This window comes from Pangasianodon hypophthalmus, chromosome 15, assembly GCF_027358585.1.
Source record: "Pangasianodon hypophthalmus isolate fPanHyp1 chromosome 15, fPanHyp1.pri, whole genome shotgun sequence".
Lineage (NCBI taxonomy): Eukaryota > Metazoa > Chordata > Actinopteri > Siluriformes > Pangasiidae > Pangasianodon > Pangasianodon hypophthalmus.
The window spans coordinates 7793519-7810728 of NC_069724.1; the positions used below are offsets into that span (position 1 = coordinate 7793519).

Here is a 17210-nt window from a genome sequence, read left to right on the forward strand (position 1 = left end):
GGTTGTTTATCAGTATAGTACTGAAGACAACAGCAGGAGGCAGAGCTTTTTCCTACAAAGCCCCCCAGCTATGAAATAGTCTTCTAATTAGTGTTTGGGATTCAGGCACAATCTCAGTTCTTAAATCTAGTTTAAAAATCTATTTGTTTAGACAGGCACTTTGTCAAATATCGGGGGGATTCATGGGTATGAGAGTTTTGGTAAACTGGAATATTCTGATGCTGTTGATGCCCCCTTCTCTTACTCAGTCACTCAGCTCGTTGAGGTGGAGTGGAGGGACACTTTATGTCCCATCGTGCCCTCAAAGCTGTCTGGCTCTCCATTTTAGTCATGCTGTCATAGCTAGACCTGCAGAAGTCCCTGCTTGCTCTCTGATCACAATGTACACCCTTTTAAACCAGTGTAGTATAAGAACATATCCAATCTGTTCTCTTTCTCTGTAGAGCTGTATGTGTACTGCCTGATGTGATGCTGGTGGCTGATCCTGATACACTACTTCACTTGCTGTGGCTCTTCTCATCCAACTGATCTGCCTGATTCATCCTGATTCATACTCACTTTCTCCTGATGTACATGGTCCCACATGGATGCCCTAAAGATTTACACTTCCCAAAAAAAGTTTATGCCAAGTCTCACCACTGCTTCAGTCGATACTCTCACTTGGATACTGTAAATTTGTAACTAGGAACTGCTGCTGTAATCATAAAGACTGCCCTGTGCTCAATCCAGGACTTGTATTGCATGCATGGTGTGTGAATGATTGTGATTGTGAAGTGTCTCTCACCTCTGATGGTGAGGTTAATCACAATCTCATCAAAGTTTTTCGAGTCTTCAGGGGCTGTGACTTCACAGCGGTACAATGCAGTGTCTAATCTTGTTGCATTAAGAATGACTAAAGTTGCAGGCTCTCGAATCTTTGCTCTGTTTTCCAAGTCACCTAAAGGAAACAAAAGCCATTTTAAATGTCCTACTAGTGATGAAATATTAACTTTACCAGATTTAGGAAAGGACTGAAACTCAAGCACAGTCGTGTATGTAACTTTCCGATATAACATTCAAAATTATATTGAAAAACCAATGAATCACCTGATATTTTGTTTTCAAAATAGACATAACTTGTTTTCGCATTCTTAATCTTCTTCCATTCAATCCTGGGACCGGTTGTGGAGATAGACTGTATCAGACAGGATAGTTCAATTGCTGCACAAGAAAAAAAAAAGTGCATTTGACCAAAAAGCCTTAACATCAGAAAAACATATTTGCAGTTCCTCAGTGTGGCTTGCAAGAAAACCTCTTGTGCTTACAGTCAAACTCATTGGCCCATGGTGAAGGATTTGCAGTTTTCAGTATCACTGCCAAGATGCTGACATAGCCTGTAATGAAGAAGAGAAAGAGAGAATTAACAGCACTGTAATGTTTGCCAAGTTTCCCCCTTAACGCAGTAACACAGGGTCATGTGCTCATGTGAGGTGAAATCATTCAGACTGCCATCATTGGAGCTTGGAGCTATTGGAGATGTCTACTAGTGGACTCTTCCAGAAAATTCCTGAAACTCAATTAACACTCAGCCCCCAGTGCTTAGAGCCTGCACCCCACCCTCACACATTCTTTACATCTCTGTGTCCTGCTGGCAGATCTGTTACCGGCCATTTTAAGTTTAACTCTGACAAACACGTCACCTTTTGGTTCAAACCACGTGAACTGTATTAGAGGCGAAGTGACCTGATCACGTTATCGCTTAAATTTAAATGTGAATGTATCTAATCCCCTATTTAGTCTTTGTCCTGTTAGTGTTGCTGTAGTTGTTGTTTCCACTATGGTGTTTCTTGAGCTTCTGCTACAATCCCTCTGCTGTCTGCAAGACGAAATGAAATGACCACTACTGCCACTCTGCTAAAACTGCACATGTTTAGTAAGTTGTGAAGGCAAAGTGGCAGACATGAGCAGCTCTGTACCAGAGAGGGGTACAGGTCTTTCCCATGTAAACAGAAGCCTGAAATGGGAAAGAAGGAGAAAAATAAAACCTTAGCCAGATCCACTGTATGGCAATATTGTGAATCACACTCTTTATGGGTTGTTTAAAGCTCAAACTTTGTAAATTACTTCACAAGTAGCTCTTTGGTCCAACTGCTGCTATGATAACGCTAGTGTGGCGAAGGGATTTTCAGTGTTATTTTATCACCAAGCTAGCAGTAGTATGACAGCTGCTTAAGGTAAGGAAATGAGCAGCACCATTTCCTGTTCTCCATTTCCTCTTAAAGCATTTCATGAACGCCAACCACAAGAATAGGTCCTGACATCCTGTATCACCTCAACTCTTTGGCCAATGTCTACAATAAAAAGAAACCAGTGTGTTTAAAGCATTTCAGCAGACTATGTCTGTGTTTCCAGGGAGTGTTAGCAGTAGCTGAGGCTAACATTCAGGCACAAGACCAAGCCTCAGTTCTGTTTATGCATGCTTTGTCCAACATCTGGTCTCTGTAACCTTTATAAAATACACTATCCACTTTGAAGATGTTCTAAGCTGCTACAGGTTAACAGCTGGTGTCTCATACTTCCCAGCCTCCTGGAGCACATGGCTTGAAACTCTGCCAGGATGGTGAAGCTCCGAGTACAAGGTGATTTTGCTCTGGAAATCCTCAACCAACGTCAAACATGTGGCACCTAGTGCTTTGTTTTAGAAATCTGAAACAATGGCTCTCTGATCGCTAAGGATAATTTCTATGAATCTTTGATGACTGGATTTTGGGCCAAAACTCTCATGGTTTCATCCATTTCACCCCGAGCTACTACAAACAAAACTGAAGCCATGAACATGAAACAACACACACTGATAGGACTTCAAAGAGAAAAACCTTTAAGAATAAATATTTGTTGTATTCTTTGTTGCTATACATTTTTTCAAGCGAATGTTCATAAGTAAACTGTTTGGCATAACAACACAAGTGATATCTTGCAGTCAAAACAAGACTTGGAAACATCATGTGAAATACAAGGGCACAGCACTTGTTTGCAGTGTCCTTTCTCTGAGCCCTTTTTGTCAGTTTCAGTGCAGAGATGGTGCTTAAATGATGTTGACATCCAGTTAAAAGGTTACAAGGACCATCTAAAAACAGAAGAACTCCGGGAACGTGTGAAAACAAGTCAGAACGCATCACATCTTGGAGTCTATCACATTGAACCATTTGGGAATAGGGAGCAAAAATGGCTTTTTCAATACTCAGATGGTTCGAGGTAAAATGGAGGCAAACACACATCCTATGAACAATGACATCCTGTGCATTGTTTGGAGTCAAGTGAATGTCTCTTGTCTGCTTTCCTCTCTGTGTCTGCCACATCCTGCTTATTGACGCCACCACCGATACCAGACACCTGAATCCCGAATCCAAGACTTCACACTCTCCAGCAGGATGTCTGAGCGCGCATCTCGTGTTGTTACACAGTCAGCGACAGTCGTACTGTTTAAGAACTCTGAGCTCTGACGCCAGTCATAGGATAATTGAGCCCTCAAACAAGCCAGGTGCTGTGTGACCTACATAGGCTTCGCTAAGCGCTGCGCTGTGCAGCTGGAGCCCAGATCTGACAATCTGGACCAAGTTTTAATCTTCTACTTCTTACAAGAATGACTGGTGTTCCTTAGTGTAATACTTGGATACAATCTTCCTTACCCCTAGAGTTAAAAATCTTATTGCTGAACTAAATCACAATACAATGACTGATACATATATGGCTCTTGGGACGAATATATCAGAGAAAATTGGCAAGGCTAAACAGATCAACACTGCACAGAGAGTCATTTAAGCAAGAACAGACAACCTTGGCTTAAAAGGATGCTCTACAGCAAATGCTTGGCTGCGCAAAACATTACTACGCTTAAGTCTTGATTCATGGGGGTGTTTGGGCATTTTTCCACACCAACTTTAGCAAAACAGACCAAACCACAAGCCATGGGCACTCTGGACTCTACTTCTAATAATGTATTTGAAGTATTCACCGATTTTTGGCTTTTTCTGTACGTTTAGTTTTTCCCTTGTTTAACTCTTTACCCCAAATGCATATTTTTTTTCAGCACAAACTCTGCTACAAGTCTGAAAAACTAAGTCAATTACATGAACTGTGCTTAACGTGTTCTAAAGCATCCTTAAATGACAATAAGAACAATAATGGCAATAAGTTTTTTGTTTACGTGATATAAAACTCTAGGTGCAATTTACTCTTCTACTAACAACACAAATGAGCACTTTCAATATAACTGCTTATTTCTATAAGGTGGAAGTGAGAAATAATTCATATATAATTTACAACCTGTTTTGCCAACAAGTGCAATGTCAGAAAGTTCATTTCCAAACTTTGAAGTATCACATAGGTTTTAATGTATGGAATAGGTAACAATAGGCAGTAAACGACGACATTAAAAACAACAGCATCATCATTTTGGCCCTCAACAATGACATTGCAGTGTGCAATTTTTACAATTTTAACAACAAGGAAGAAGTGTGTGCATTATCTTTGATTGTTTGGTTAACCAACTTGTACCGGCTGGGGTCAGAACAGTGCTGCTAGTTCTACACCTGAGACCCATTATTTTGCCTTGAGCAGATACAGATGGAATCTTTGGTACTGGACCAGTGGTCAATGGAAAAAGTACAGTTGCAGTTTTCTGGTGCCAAAAAAATCTAGTACTTTGTGTAGTGGAAAATGGCCTTTTGGCAGCCCCACAGCACAACGTACCACACCCAAGATCAACATGAGATCTGTAATCAGCAGGGTGAGAGAGAGAGAGAGACACAGGCGGGTGAAAGAGCCGAGGCAGATTCCGCCTCCATGCAGCTTGTCAGGAAGCATTCGACACATCCAGTTCACTCAGCAATGCGTGAAGTGGATAATATTCTTGTTATTTTTAAACCACTGCATTGATTCGAGTCCACCGGGCCGAGGCTGTGCCCTTGTTGAAAAAGAAAAATACCCATGGAGCCATTCATTACATGCTCCAGCCATCGTCACTTGCATTGGTTGGGTTGAAGCTCTGCAGCTCTTTTTATTACCCAGAGTTTGTCTGAGCTCATGGAGAGCCTTTCTTTAAATCCTGCTCACCCCCGCTGCTTTACAAAAGATCTGCACGGATGTAACACCGAACAATACGAGAGGTCGCAAATCCTCCTCCGCTGACACTTTTGGAACTCCTGCGTGCTCACTGTGTCTCAGCTGAGAGGCTGCTTTATTGTACTGAGCTCTCAGAGTACGTCACAACACTTGCGTCCATTCAAAGGGTAAATGTTTCCTCAGAGTAAAATCTCTCAACGATTTGGAAATAACCAGACTATCAACAGCAGATCAGCATGTGCTTTTGATTACTTTACTGTAGCGCAGTCGTTTGACAGTGTATGAACAACTGCACGTGGCAAGCCTGTGAGCAGATTTACAAACTCTTGTGTAAATCATGTTTTGGGAAGATCAAGCAAGCAAACCGAATTCATTTCACACTAAACAAAACAGTATTCTAATTAATTAAGATCTTATCACACAGTTTAAATTTTGTTCTTGGCTGAAGCACTTTCAATAGAGAAAATGAGTCTTCTGCATCTTATGGTAATGTACAACCAGACAATGCAAGAGAAGTATAATTTTTAAAACTTGCATACTATTTTGAGGACTCTTTGTAGAGCCATCTGCTCCAGTAATTGACAGTAGTGTGAGAATCCTGGTTACACCCTAAACAAATAATCTCCAGTTCTGAGAGGCCACCTGTTGTGAGGGAAAGAAGAAAAGAAGCCCAGCCACTTTCAAGGCACAAAAAAAACATTGACGAGAAGAAAGTTTCAGCTTTCTCAGATTGCCTGAGTGTGCGCAAGCTGCATTTTCACAACTGTGGACCTTCTCCAAGCTTGAAACATCTCATCCTGTGCGCCTGACTGGATAAGCGCTTCTCCCTCACCTCTAACGCAATTTATACGCTCAGGAAAAGCAGGAAGCTCCATTCTACATTTCTTTTAACAACAAGAATGACCTCCTGTTTGGAGATTAATCTCACACCATCTGCTTGCCTCCCACACTTGATTTAAATGACCGGCAAGAATCTCTGGAGGAGATGCAGGATAATGGAAGCACTGCTAAACATAAGGCACCTTTGAGTCATGGATAGCACTGATAGTAATCCTTTTATATGTTGGTTGAGTTTCATTCTATTCAATAATTTCATTATATTCATCCAATTTCATAACCACTGAGGAAGAAAGTCCCACTAGTGCCATTAAATTCACTTTAACACTTTAACTTTTTTTTTCCACAGCCTATATGGACCACAAAGCCAAGTTTGGGAGTGAATGATTTGGCCCTGTTGTTCTTTCTCATTCCAGACTAAAATTAGCACAGAGATAAGAAAATCTCTGCAAAGAGCACACCTCAGATATTCCATTAGCTGCTGTGCGAATGCCACTAAGCTTCTTTTTAAGTGTAACTGCTGAAATGTACAACAGTTAAGTACAACTTTGCCAGTAAAAGTGCAACTTAAGTACAACGTTGCCAGTACAAAACAAATCTTATTTCATAGGTTGACCAAGATATGGAGTAACCACTTGTTCAAGCGAACCAGTCTGCTGGTCTATTTGATACTAACTGAATTGGCTCTGTGTTGGATCCTCTGACTGCGGATCCAACAGGAGCCTCTAATGTGCACAGGTCAAAGACTACTCTTGATCTGTGGCAATGAGAGGGGCGCAGTGTCTCACTGGATGCCTGGGAACATGACATTTTGTGTCAGCATTCAAGTCTGCAGGATCACTTCCATTTGTCCTCCAGTCAACTTGAGCAGAGAGTAAACAAGCTTATGTTCACAAGTTCTGTATATCCTAGTTGACTTGCCGCACTGGAACAGGATTTCAACTCTTGGCAGATCACTTGTGATTTATGGCAAAATCTGCCAGCGGTGTCTCCCACTACGCTATAAAACAGGAAATGAGATCTCAATTTGAAAGGTGCTTAAGAGTAAAGTTTATCCGCCACCCCTGATTACAGGCACACTAAATGACCCTGCCTTAGCAAGACTGCTCTATTTCTGAGTAAAAAATAGACTGCTTGTTTGGTGTCACACTGTTGTCAGGTTAATTCCCAGGACTGCAAATGGCTTTGTTTTTTGACACAGATTTGAACAGTGGCACTGTATGAATGCTAAATTCATCAAGGCAGTGTTTGATGACTATTGTGAATGAATGACACCATTCCAGATTTTAACAAAAGCTCACACAACTCCAGTGCTGTGAGAAAAAGAGAAATCAGAAATTTAATTTAGACTGGGAAAGAACCAGCTTGTCACACTCTTAGCTGATCCTCCTTCCAATTTTTTAAAATGTTCACCATCGCTGGCCTACTAGTATCACAAGCCTCCCTCCTTGTCAACACTACAGAGTCTGATAGTCTAATAACAGCCAATTTTGCAAAAAAAAAAAAAAAGGCCATTTCTTGACATTTGAACTGACCAACTACAAGCTGCTGTTTTTGCATGACATGTAGTCTGGTCTGAGAGTGATTGAGTGAGGTGGTCTCAGCCCGGTTCCAAGCGAACTCGTGTGTAGTTTGATTGCGGTGACAAAGTGATTTGACTCTGAATCGACCCAACTGCAGGAAATGAACCAAACATGCTATATTTTGGGTTGAGTGCAGCATTCCTCTGTAGACAAAGAACACAGTACTGTAGTACTGTAGAAATATCAAGTGCTCTGAATATTTGGGGAAAAATCAAGTAGTTATTTATATAAGTACATTATCATTTATTTAGCGCCAGTCCATGTTCTCTGTGCTGCGAGTATGTCCCTACCCCTATAAGTTTTTGTTTTGTTTTTTTTTTAAATTATGTGTAAAACCAAACCAAAGAGCGATGAAGCAAAAGTATCAATTTCCTGCTGCTTTGGACTTGGAACACTGACTAATAGGTGTGAAAGCATCCTGTAGCTCAGCGGAGAGCAGGAAAGGGGTGGTGGTTATGCCAAAGTCGGGATATTGTGAACCTTAGTTTTTCGACCCAGTGACTATATTTCTGGATTTTAACTGTTACAGTTGAAAGTAGTTATTGTCACTTATTATGTTAGTTGAAAAAAATGATAAAGATGCTGAGAATGTGGGAATGCTGTAGTGAGGGAAATTACACACCCATGAGGTTGCACACACAGCTTTGAAAAAAAAAATACTGTAATTGAATCCTTTGTCAGAGTGAGTTAGTCATGATTTAGTGGACAATTGGAGGCAGCAGGTCTGTGAGTTATTCTTCAGGGGTTTGTGAACAAGTTAGCATTCGGGAAGCCTCAGCTATTTATAGCCGCTGTCAATGCCAGGCAGAGAGCGCACAGCCGACCAATTTGTTGCATTTACAGGTAAGTCTGAGTGGTACGGTGCCATTTTCAGGAAGCTGAGAGACCATCCCCCTTAATAAGATCTAATTATGGCTCATTTTTCAACCTCCTGGCCTGGGGAGGACACAGACAGAACAACTTGTCAAAGAAAGTGCTTCAAGACAATTTGTCTGAGGAAATAAATGGGTTCTTCTTTGTCAACAACTTAGGGCTGAATTCAGCTGAGCATGTTGTTTTTGAGGCGAGAATCCCAAATTCACCAGGAAGCTGTCGCCACAGAGATCTGTAAATCGCGTCGCTGTCGTTGCCAGAATTAGCCCCTCGCTGCTCTCTGCACAGATGGCATCAGCCGCGCTTGCTGCAAATGCCTCGCATTCTTGTCCAAGCAGACTGACCTCTTCCTTAATCCTAATTAGGAATGCAATTTGCACCGGGGCCTTCTGCAAATGCCGTGGAAAATAAATAACTGCTGAAACAAATAAATATTTCCTTCTTTGGTTGGCAATTACAGCTCGCAGCAGTACGAGGCAGACATGATTCTGTGTTTCTGATGAGACGCTAATGCAGTGGTGTCATCACAACACAGTTCAGGGCAAAGTGTACCTCTCAATGGGTCATGATAAAACACAAACATAGTGGGCCAGGTTGGGGAAATGAGGGGAAAAACACACTAGCTCATATCCTGCATCTCTTGTAGATGCGTATAAATATTCTTTCACTGTAGGAACTGTATTAAACATTTTCATTTACATTTCATTTGGCAGATGCTCAGCAATACAAAAAGCACATTTGAAAATCTGAAAGACTGGGGACGAATTATGGTTTATGAAAGTGCTAGAGTTGTTTACTGGAAAATTCAATTCCAAGCCTAATTACATAACAAATAATACAGTTCAGAAAAACAAGAAATAATACAAAAGAGACTAATATGACTAGACAATATGACGTTATTATATCACGATAGCATATCAACATGTTGCACTTTTCCAAGTATGATTATTGTCATGAGTCGGTGCTTTTCTAACTTTTGTTATTGACTGTAAAATGTACGTCATTTCTTCGTGAAATATTGTAATGTTTGTAAAAATGCTCGACAAAAATCTGAACTATATAATGAACCTTGTTTGCGCTTTCTTAAGAACTCTTCAGCAAATTTATACATTGTGATATTTATATCCTACATTGTAAGTTTTCAGACAGAGGGTGTTGCGCTTTGTGGTTTCTCAGTAACAAGCTGCATTTTTTTGGTCTTATTAACGTTTTGTCTTATTCACTACGAGAGAAGATAGTATTTTCTCTGCTCTAATACAACTGATTCTGTTCTCTAAGCTCTTCATTAGATAAATCATATATTATAATTGGAGAACTAAACTGTGCAGTGCAGGGTTGATGTACGACTGATCTAGAAGCCTTTTATTGTTTACTGATTGATCAGCGATTTTTTTTCACAACAGCCTGCAAACCCCAGCACTGGCAGAATGTATTCAGCTGAATAATAGCACCACACGGCTGGTGGAGACCTGTTGATTTAGTGGGGGTGTATCTATAATCCCCTCTACTTCCTGCTTAAAATGGACACCCCAGAATGCAGTGTGTGAAATGAGAAACCCTGAGTAAACTGGGTGATATATAAAAAAATAAGGGTAATAAGGGTAATAAGGGTATTGACGCAATTGTGAATAATTAGCTTGCATATCCACATTTGTTATCCCACAACAGGAATTTGTCCTAGCTTACACATTAAACATATTTAAGGTGGTTAATTTAATTATAGTGAATCTTTAATAACAGAGCTAGATCAGAGTTTTATTTATTTAAACAACTGATACAATGGGACAGTGGTCCCCAATCTCTCTCTAATTTCACTGTTTACCAGCAACCAGGGAGAGAGAGATAGAGAGAGAGAGTGAGATACATAGGAGAATATGTATATCCAAAGCCGTAACCCCTATCCGCTATCTAGTGCACTATTTTGGGAGTTTTGCTTAGCAGGGAATATCCAGTGCACTCATAAAATCCCACAATGCACTGCAATAGTAGAGTGCACAGAATACCCAGTGTGTAGAGAACATATGACAGAGATATAATGAACTCTTCAACAATATTAAAGTTCATTAGAAATAACATGATAAAACCAATAAAATTAGTTTAAAGTAAGTTTTTTTTTTGAGAATGCTTTGTGTTATATTGCTGGAGAATGCTTTGTGTTATATTGCTGGATGAATGTGAAATATACTACACAAGTGTCTTAACACTGTTCTCTGAATATTTTGTTGCACAGAAATTGCATTTCGCTAACATCATGTACTCTTTGAAAGCAATATAAAATTTATTTTCAAGCAAATAAAACTGAACTCAACTGATCAAGAGTAAAGCTTTCAGCTCTGATTCTTGAGTAACTCCGTTGTCTTTGCTGGACTGTAACTGAGCCAGCAGCAGGAAGCTCATAAACACGGCCTAATAAGATGAGTGGAGGCATTCAGTGTGCTCTCGGAGATACTATCGGGCCTAAAACAGCAGACCCAGCACAAATCCCTCAGCTCGCCTTGTGTTTTGTGCAGCAGTGGCCCCCAATAGCAGCTCCGGTTAATTGTCTTTTGTTTGCTAGTCTGAATAGAAGCTGTCTTGTGTAGTGAAACTCTCCCCAACAGTTAGACCACTGAATGTGTTGGTATACTTTTTGGTCAGTCACAGAGTAAAGCTATCACACTTTATATTTGTGAAAAATGTACCTGAAATTTCAATAAAATGTCAGTTTATTTATTTACTGTTGGCATCTCTACTAACACATGTAAACACACACAGTGTATGTTGTTTGGTAGCTTCCATCTTTCTGCTTAATGCCAGCATTTGCATTTACATTTACATGATCTTTTAATGTAAATATAGCAGCATGCATCGATTTTAATCCTTTAAGAACTGTAATCCTTTGCTGAATTACTTCCTATAGCTGAAGCCAACCAAAGAGGCCTACGTTTATGCAAATCTTTTCATTTGCAAATGTGAAACATGCAGGCTCAGTTCAGTCCAGGCTCTAAAGCACCAAAATAAAATATCTTCCATGTGATTTATTCCAGAACTGTAAATCAGAAGAACCAGCCCGGACAGTCTGCTGTAAACAATCTCTGATTATGTAACATGTTCATTTTGAAAACAGAAAAAACACAACAGCAAATTTCATGAGCTATAACTTAAACAGCAAGCAGCGAAGTGCCAGGTTAGGGCTTTGATTAAATGAAAAAAAAAAAATGTAATCTGTATGTGTGACTTTCTTTGTGCAAGTGGGTTATTAGCAATTCTGACTTTAAGATGATTCACTGATCACCACTGTTTTTCTAGCTGAGTGAAGTATGAGTCAAAGCTGGTGACACACAGAGCAACAGATGATTCAGTGCTTGAACCAAGGTGAAAGGTCAGCGTCCAAACAGCGACCTGCTTCCCCCCTGCTTTCACCAGCATGACCTTCCCAGCAGAGTGAGATCGGCTTACCTGAACTGTGGCAACTTTCCCTTTCTTCTGCTGACCAGTGTCTGTGTCTCGGCTAAAAATGACTATACAGTTCACTGTTTTGAGGAGGTAAACATACATCACAGTTAACTGGCTAGTTTGTTTCTAAGAAAAGACAAAGGTGTCCATGGAGGTCTGTGTTTTTTGGAGGCGTCTGTGTTTTTTCCCCACTTTACAGCTCAAACGCACAGAGGTCGAAAATATCATAACTTCCAATTTCCCACCTCCAAGGGATATCCACTTAAGTATTATTTCAAAGGGCCTGTTAAGATGTTCTTTATTAAAGAGACCAACTGATGGACACTTTGCTCGCAGCAACAATGAGCTTACATATCTTTGCACTTCATGTGATGTCACACTGTATAATTTATCTATTCTGAAGACGAACTGACTGCATTGATGTTACTGAGTCTGTGATTCATTAAAAAGGATTGATTTTCGTTTATACTGATAATCGACTGCACTAATACACTTCACTACATACATCATCAATAAACAATCGTGTAGCAGATCCACCCTGTTATGTTGCCATGTAGCTATGTCAGCTAGCTAGCTACCTTATGGGACAACTGGAAGCTTTAGCTCAGCGTTGCTAACATAACAAGTTACTTAGTTAGCTACTGTCGACTTTCCCTCCCAGGGGTTTTTCTCTTCCTGATGAAACATTGTGGGATCCTATACCTCTCTGGATGTAAAGAGTCGTAGGTTTCTGTGCTCTTAAATTCTTTGAGGCACTCTGGAATAGGGAAAGAGCTTGTGTTTGTATATATAAATGTATCATAAAAACAGAAATGAGGTATGTTTTCTGCCAGTTTAGGTGGAATCAGCAGTTCCAGGAAAAGTACATAAGATTCAGTCTATTGTTTATTGAATTTGTTGAAGTACCATTTATTGTCTTCCAAAGTAAGATGAGTACTTTTAACCATCTTTCACTTACAGTTATGAACTACAAGCCAGAATGTCGATCCCAAATACGGCAACCACAAGAAAAAAATCATTTGATTGAAGTACTGAAGTACTGAATCTAAGTACAGAACATTACATTTAGTACATTTACATTTAGTATTTAGTATACTAGTGACTTAAATTGAATAAAACAGCCAGTAGTGATGCAGTAAATAAGCTCTATGATGTAGTTTTAGTTTTCAGTACTACCCTGTAACACCCTATAGGTCATGTATTTGTATTTGTTTTCCTAATGGACAGCAGCTTCTGCTTTTATGAAATGACATTAAACTGTGGTTTGATTAAGTGATAGTGACTTTTGACCACTATGTAGGGGCAGATCTCCCTGTGAAAGGGATTCCAGCATAGTCATGACCGCTGCAGTATAGATCATAGCCCTTGTCAAGTCAATGGACTTCTAAATAACAAAGAGTGGTCGAGTGTTTGTTTGAAGTCTGCAAAGAAAACATCATGAAGTGAATTCATTTTTTTCAAACTTCTTTTTATAAATAATCCAAAGCACTGTAGAAGGTGTGAGTCAGGCTTAAATACGCATTCACAAATGCAGACTGCAGACTGGAATAGTTAGCGTAGGCGGTATGAGAGGCCTGGGAGGGAATGTTGTGAAACAGGTGAGGAGATATGTGGGGTAGTGGGGGAAGAGGAAGCCCTCCATCACCTGCTTGGGAGGATCCCCTGTCGTATGGGAAATGCTTGGCGCATTTTCTTAGTTGACTAAAACGCTGAGAGGTTGATGCCATCGGTCCTGCGGGCATCTAAAACAAATGTGGACATTCCAGAGGGCTGGGGGAGGAAGTGGAGCGGCCTGTGGTGTGGGACACGCCAAGCAAAAGCAGTGTCCTTTAGTGTTTAACTTTGAGCCGTTTTCTCATTAACATGTTCATTAAAACACTTCTTTGCATAAATTCATGAATAAAATGCTTGCTTAGCTTCATAAAGCCATTTCAGGTCTGCTGCATTTCCCTACATTTGAGGCACCACTTCATTTTATATTCTATCACTAAGCATAAGTGACATCTGATGGCTGAAAAATCTTGCCCAAGTAATTTACTGTAACATTTCCCAGTGTTGTATCTGTCGCTGGGAAGCTGCGCTGATTTACACAGCATTTTACAGATACATCTGATGTTTTTATGCCCAGGTTCAAGCACTTCCATAATTGAAAGATAGAAAGGAATGATGTCTAGATCTGAAGCTTGGCCAACACTAAAGAACCACTTTAATCCCTTTTGTCATTGCTAGATTGAGGCCTAACATGATAATCCTGCATATTTAACTGCAACAACAGGGGATTATACTCTCCATTTGACTTGTATGCATTAAAAAACTGCAAATCTGTTTTCCATGTGCACTGTTCAAACTCTTATGAGAGTTCTGTTTTCCAAGTAACTACATCATAGTCACGTCTGACATGATAAAGCAACATACTACATTTCCTGATGCAGTATCTTGTCTGTTTGCCAGTCAAGGAGAACAAAATGTAAACTAACTAGAAGGAAGTCAGTGGCAGTAATACCAATTCAGTCCAATTTTGTGCTTTTCAATTTCAACGGCACATGATAATTAACTCCACCCAAGATAAGCGCAAGCCATCGATGCCTCTCTGCTTCCGCTGCCACCCAAAATGATCCCAGCATTCATCTGTTTTTTGGTTTTACCTACATCAAGTACAGCACCTTTTCAGCATGTCTGGGGCTTGTAGCTTGTCATTCCAGCACACGGGCACTCTAACTAGCGAGAATATTCTCCCTCCGGACAAACACAAAACGGGATGATACTAAGTGCTGGTGATCTAAAATAAAGCTTGGCCAGTTGCACATGAATGACCTCGCTGTGTGTAATTCATTGCACAAAGTGCTCAGGGCAGTTTGGAAGGGCTCCTCTACTCGAAAACATAAATTCAAAGTGAAGTCTCAATTAATATGCTAACAACATATGATGAATGTTCTAGTTCAAACTAGCGCTGTAGGAAAAACAGCTTCCTCTTTAAGGAAACATTTGTATTTCAAACAGATAAATATTTGAATACACTTTTATCATGATACCTCTTTACCAAAGAACAAAATTTTATTTATAATAAAACACGACGAGGTGCGTCTTCCCAGAAAATAATCGACGACAAGTTGACAGGATGAATTACTGTTGCTATGTTGTTGTAAGCTGTATCCCCCTGACGCCCCCAAACTGCTGTGGTATAAGAGGAATAAACCACTTTGCTGCTGTAGGAAAATAATCAGTGACAGGGTGGGGTGATTGTGTACTGTAACCACCCCACAGATGATTATTTTCCCCTAACAGCAGCTCTTGAAACGGTTTATTCCTCTTAAACCCCAGCAGTTTGCCAATGACTACAATTTTAATTTATTATTGAACAATAGATCATACTTTTTATCTGTTTACAGTTACATAAAATGTTGTGGAAAATCAAGACAAATTAGCTCCTAGGTCTTTCAAGGTTTATTAAATGTGGCAATGCTATTTTTATAGTAAAACTAAACTATGGGGAAAAAGTATACGTCATGAAAATTCCTTTAAGTATCATGATTTTTTTTTTTTGGACATATTTCCCTACCTCTTCAGGACAGAGCTAAAAGGCATTGTTCATGTGCAGTCTTCCATTCTTCTCCATTTTCTCCATTAATTATTTGACAGTTCTATTCTCTCTCCAGTGTTTCCTGCTGTGAATATTTCACAAGCTACACATCTATGTTCTTGTTCTTGTAACATCCACAGAGCAATAAGTGCAGAATGTAAGTTGAGGTGGAGGTGGAGCGAACTCTCGCCTATACAGTCCTGTGTGTCTTAACGTCACAAATGTAGCAAATCCTGCATTAGTGCTGCACGACAAGACACTTACAGAACAATGACTCTTTTCCAGCTGATTTTCAAGGGCTGTCCAGTTTGGTTTGAGATACTTCTTTATATGTGCAGTGATTCTACTTGCTTTGTTAAAGCATTTAAAAATCTCACTCACCAGAGCCTCAATTAAAAACCCAATGTGTGTGTATTTTTTTTTCAATAGGAAAGTTACTAAGCATTCAAACTAATGAACTTCTCTATAGCTGTAAAGCTATAAATTCAAATGCATTGCTTTACTAAATTTAGTTTCTAGTCAGAGAGGCAATTTGAATACTGGGTCATGTGACCTTTCATGGAAAACAGACAAATTTTAAAAAGTAAAATTTGAATTTGCATATTAATGACAGAAATTTCATAGTGTTAAGGATTTGACACTACATATACAGGAATGTTCTGATGAGTTTACACATTCCCAACAAATGCCGTGGATTATAAAATCCTTTACACATTATGCATATATGAAAAGCGCTTTCATTAACACAAAGTACAAGTAATCTGGCAACATGACTGTAGTGTTTTTGTATTACAGATGTGACATATCAAAAACATTCCCTTTTCAGTTTACAGAGAAATCACACAAAGCTGTGTTATGAAACAACTGAAACTAGAAGAGTTGAATGAACTGACAATAAACAAAGCTGAATAGAGTTGAGCCGCAGAGTGTTTTCGCCTATGCTCACACTTCTATCTCCATGGTGAGGCTGACATTAGCATGGAATTGCCTGCAGTCGTGTAATCTGACATTTCCTCTCCTATGTTTGCTCACTGCTTTACTCTTATTTTTCTTTTTATATCTTCCTCTCCAGATATGTCTTATCCATTTGCATACAGCTTACCCATCTGTTTACACTGGCTCGTAAAGTTGTGCACCACTCTGAACCGTAACACATTTACGTTTGCTTTTACATTTAGTCATCCAGCAGACCTTAATGCACGTTACAGGAAAGCTTTTTTAACGAACAAGTCATTTCCTACAGGAAACCCTGAAAACTGTTGTTCTTAATAACTCCTTTTAAGGTTACGTGTAAAGCCTGATAACATCCATTCCATAAACATCCTTAAACCAATGACTCTGAGTCAGTCACTAGAGATAATGTGGTTACTTAAGGACATGCTAGCAAACATGGACAACATGCAGATAACAGAAACGCTGAGATGTACAGTAGCTTCAGGCCAGAATGTATCTCACCTACAGGTCTAAGGTTACTGTATTATCCAGACATGAGCTCACTTCAGAGTGTATCTGCTTAAAGACAGAACACTAGGCACATGGTTGTGTCCGGAAACCGTGATGAATATTCAGATGGCTCTGTTCTTTCAACACAGACTTAAATAAAATACATTAAAGAAAACAACTATTTATAGCTGCTATAATGTAAGTGATAACAGGAACTAACTTGCTTCTCAAATGTTCCACAACAGTAAATGTAACTATAATACATAAATTGTAATCGGTGCTAAACTGCTGTGGTATAAGAAGAATAACACATTTCAGGACATGCTATTATTGGAAAACATCAGAGTGGTAACAGA

At 39.6% G+C, this 17210-nt stretch overlaps 1 protein-coding gene across 1 annotated transcript in view; it reads right to left on the bottom strand.

The window, feature by feature from the left end:
* Nucleotides 1-17210, bottom strand: part of jam3b (junctional adhesion molecule 3b) — a 39684-nt gene that overhangs the window by 7953 nt on the left and 14521 nt on the right. Inside the window, exons 3-5 of the mRNA XM_034311472.2 lie at nt 1305-1373; nt 1087-1200; nt 785-937 (exon numbers count right to left, since the gene is read on the bottom strand). Coding sequence (XP_034167363.1) covers nt 785-937; nt 1087-1200; nt 1305-1373 — 336 coding nt within the window. The remainder of the gene's footprint in view (nt 1-784; nt 938-1086; nt 1201-1304; nt 1374-17210) is intronic.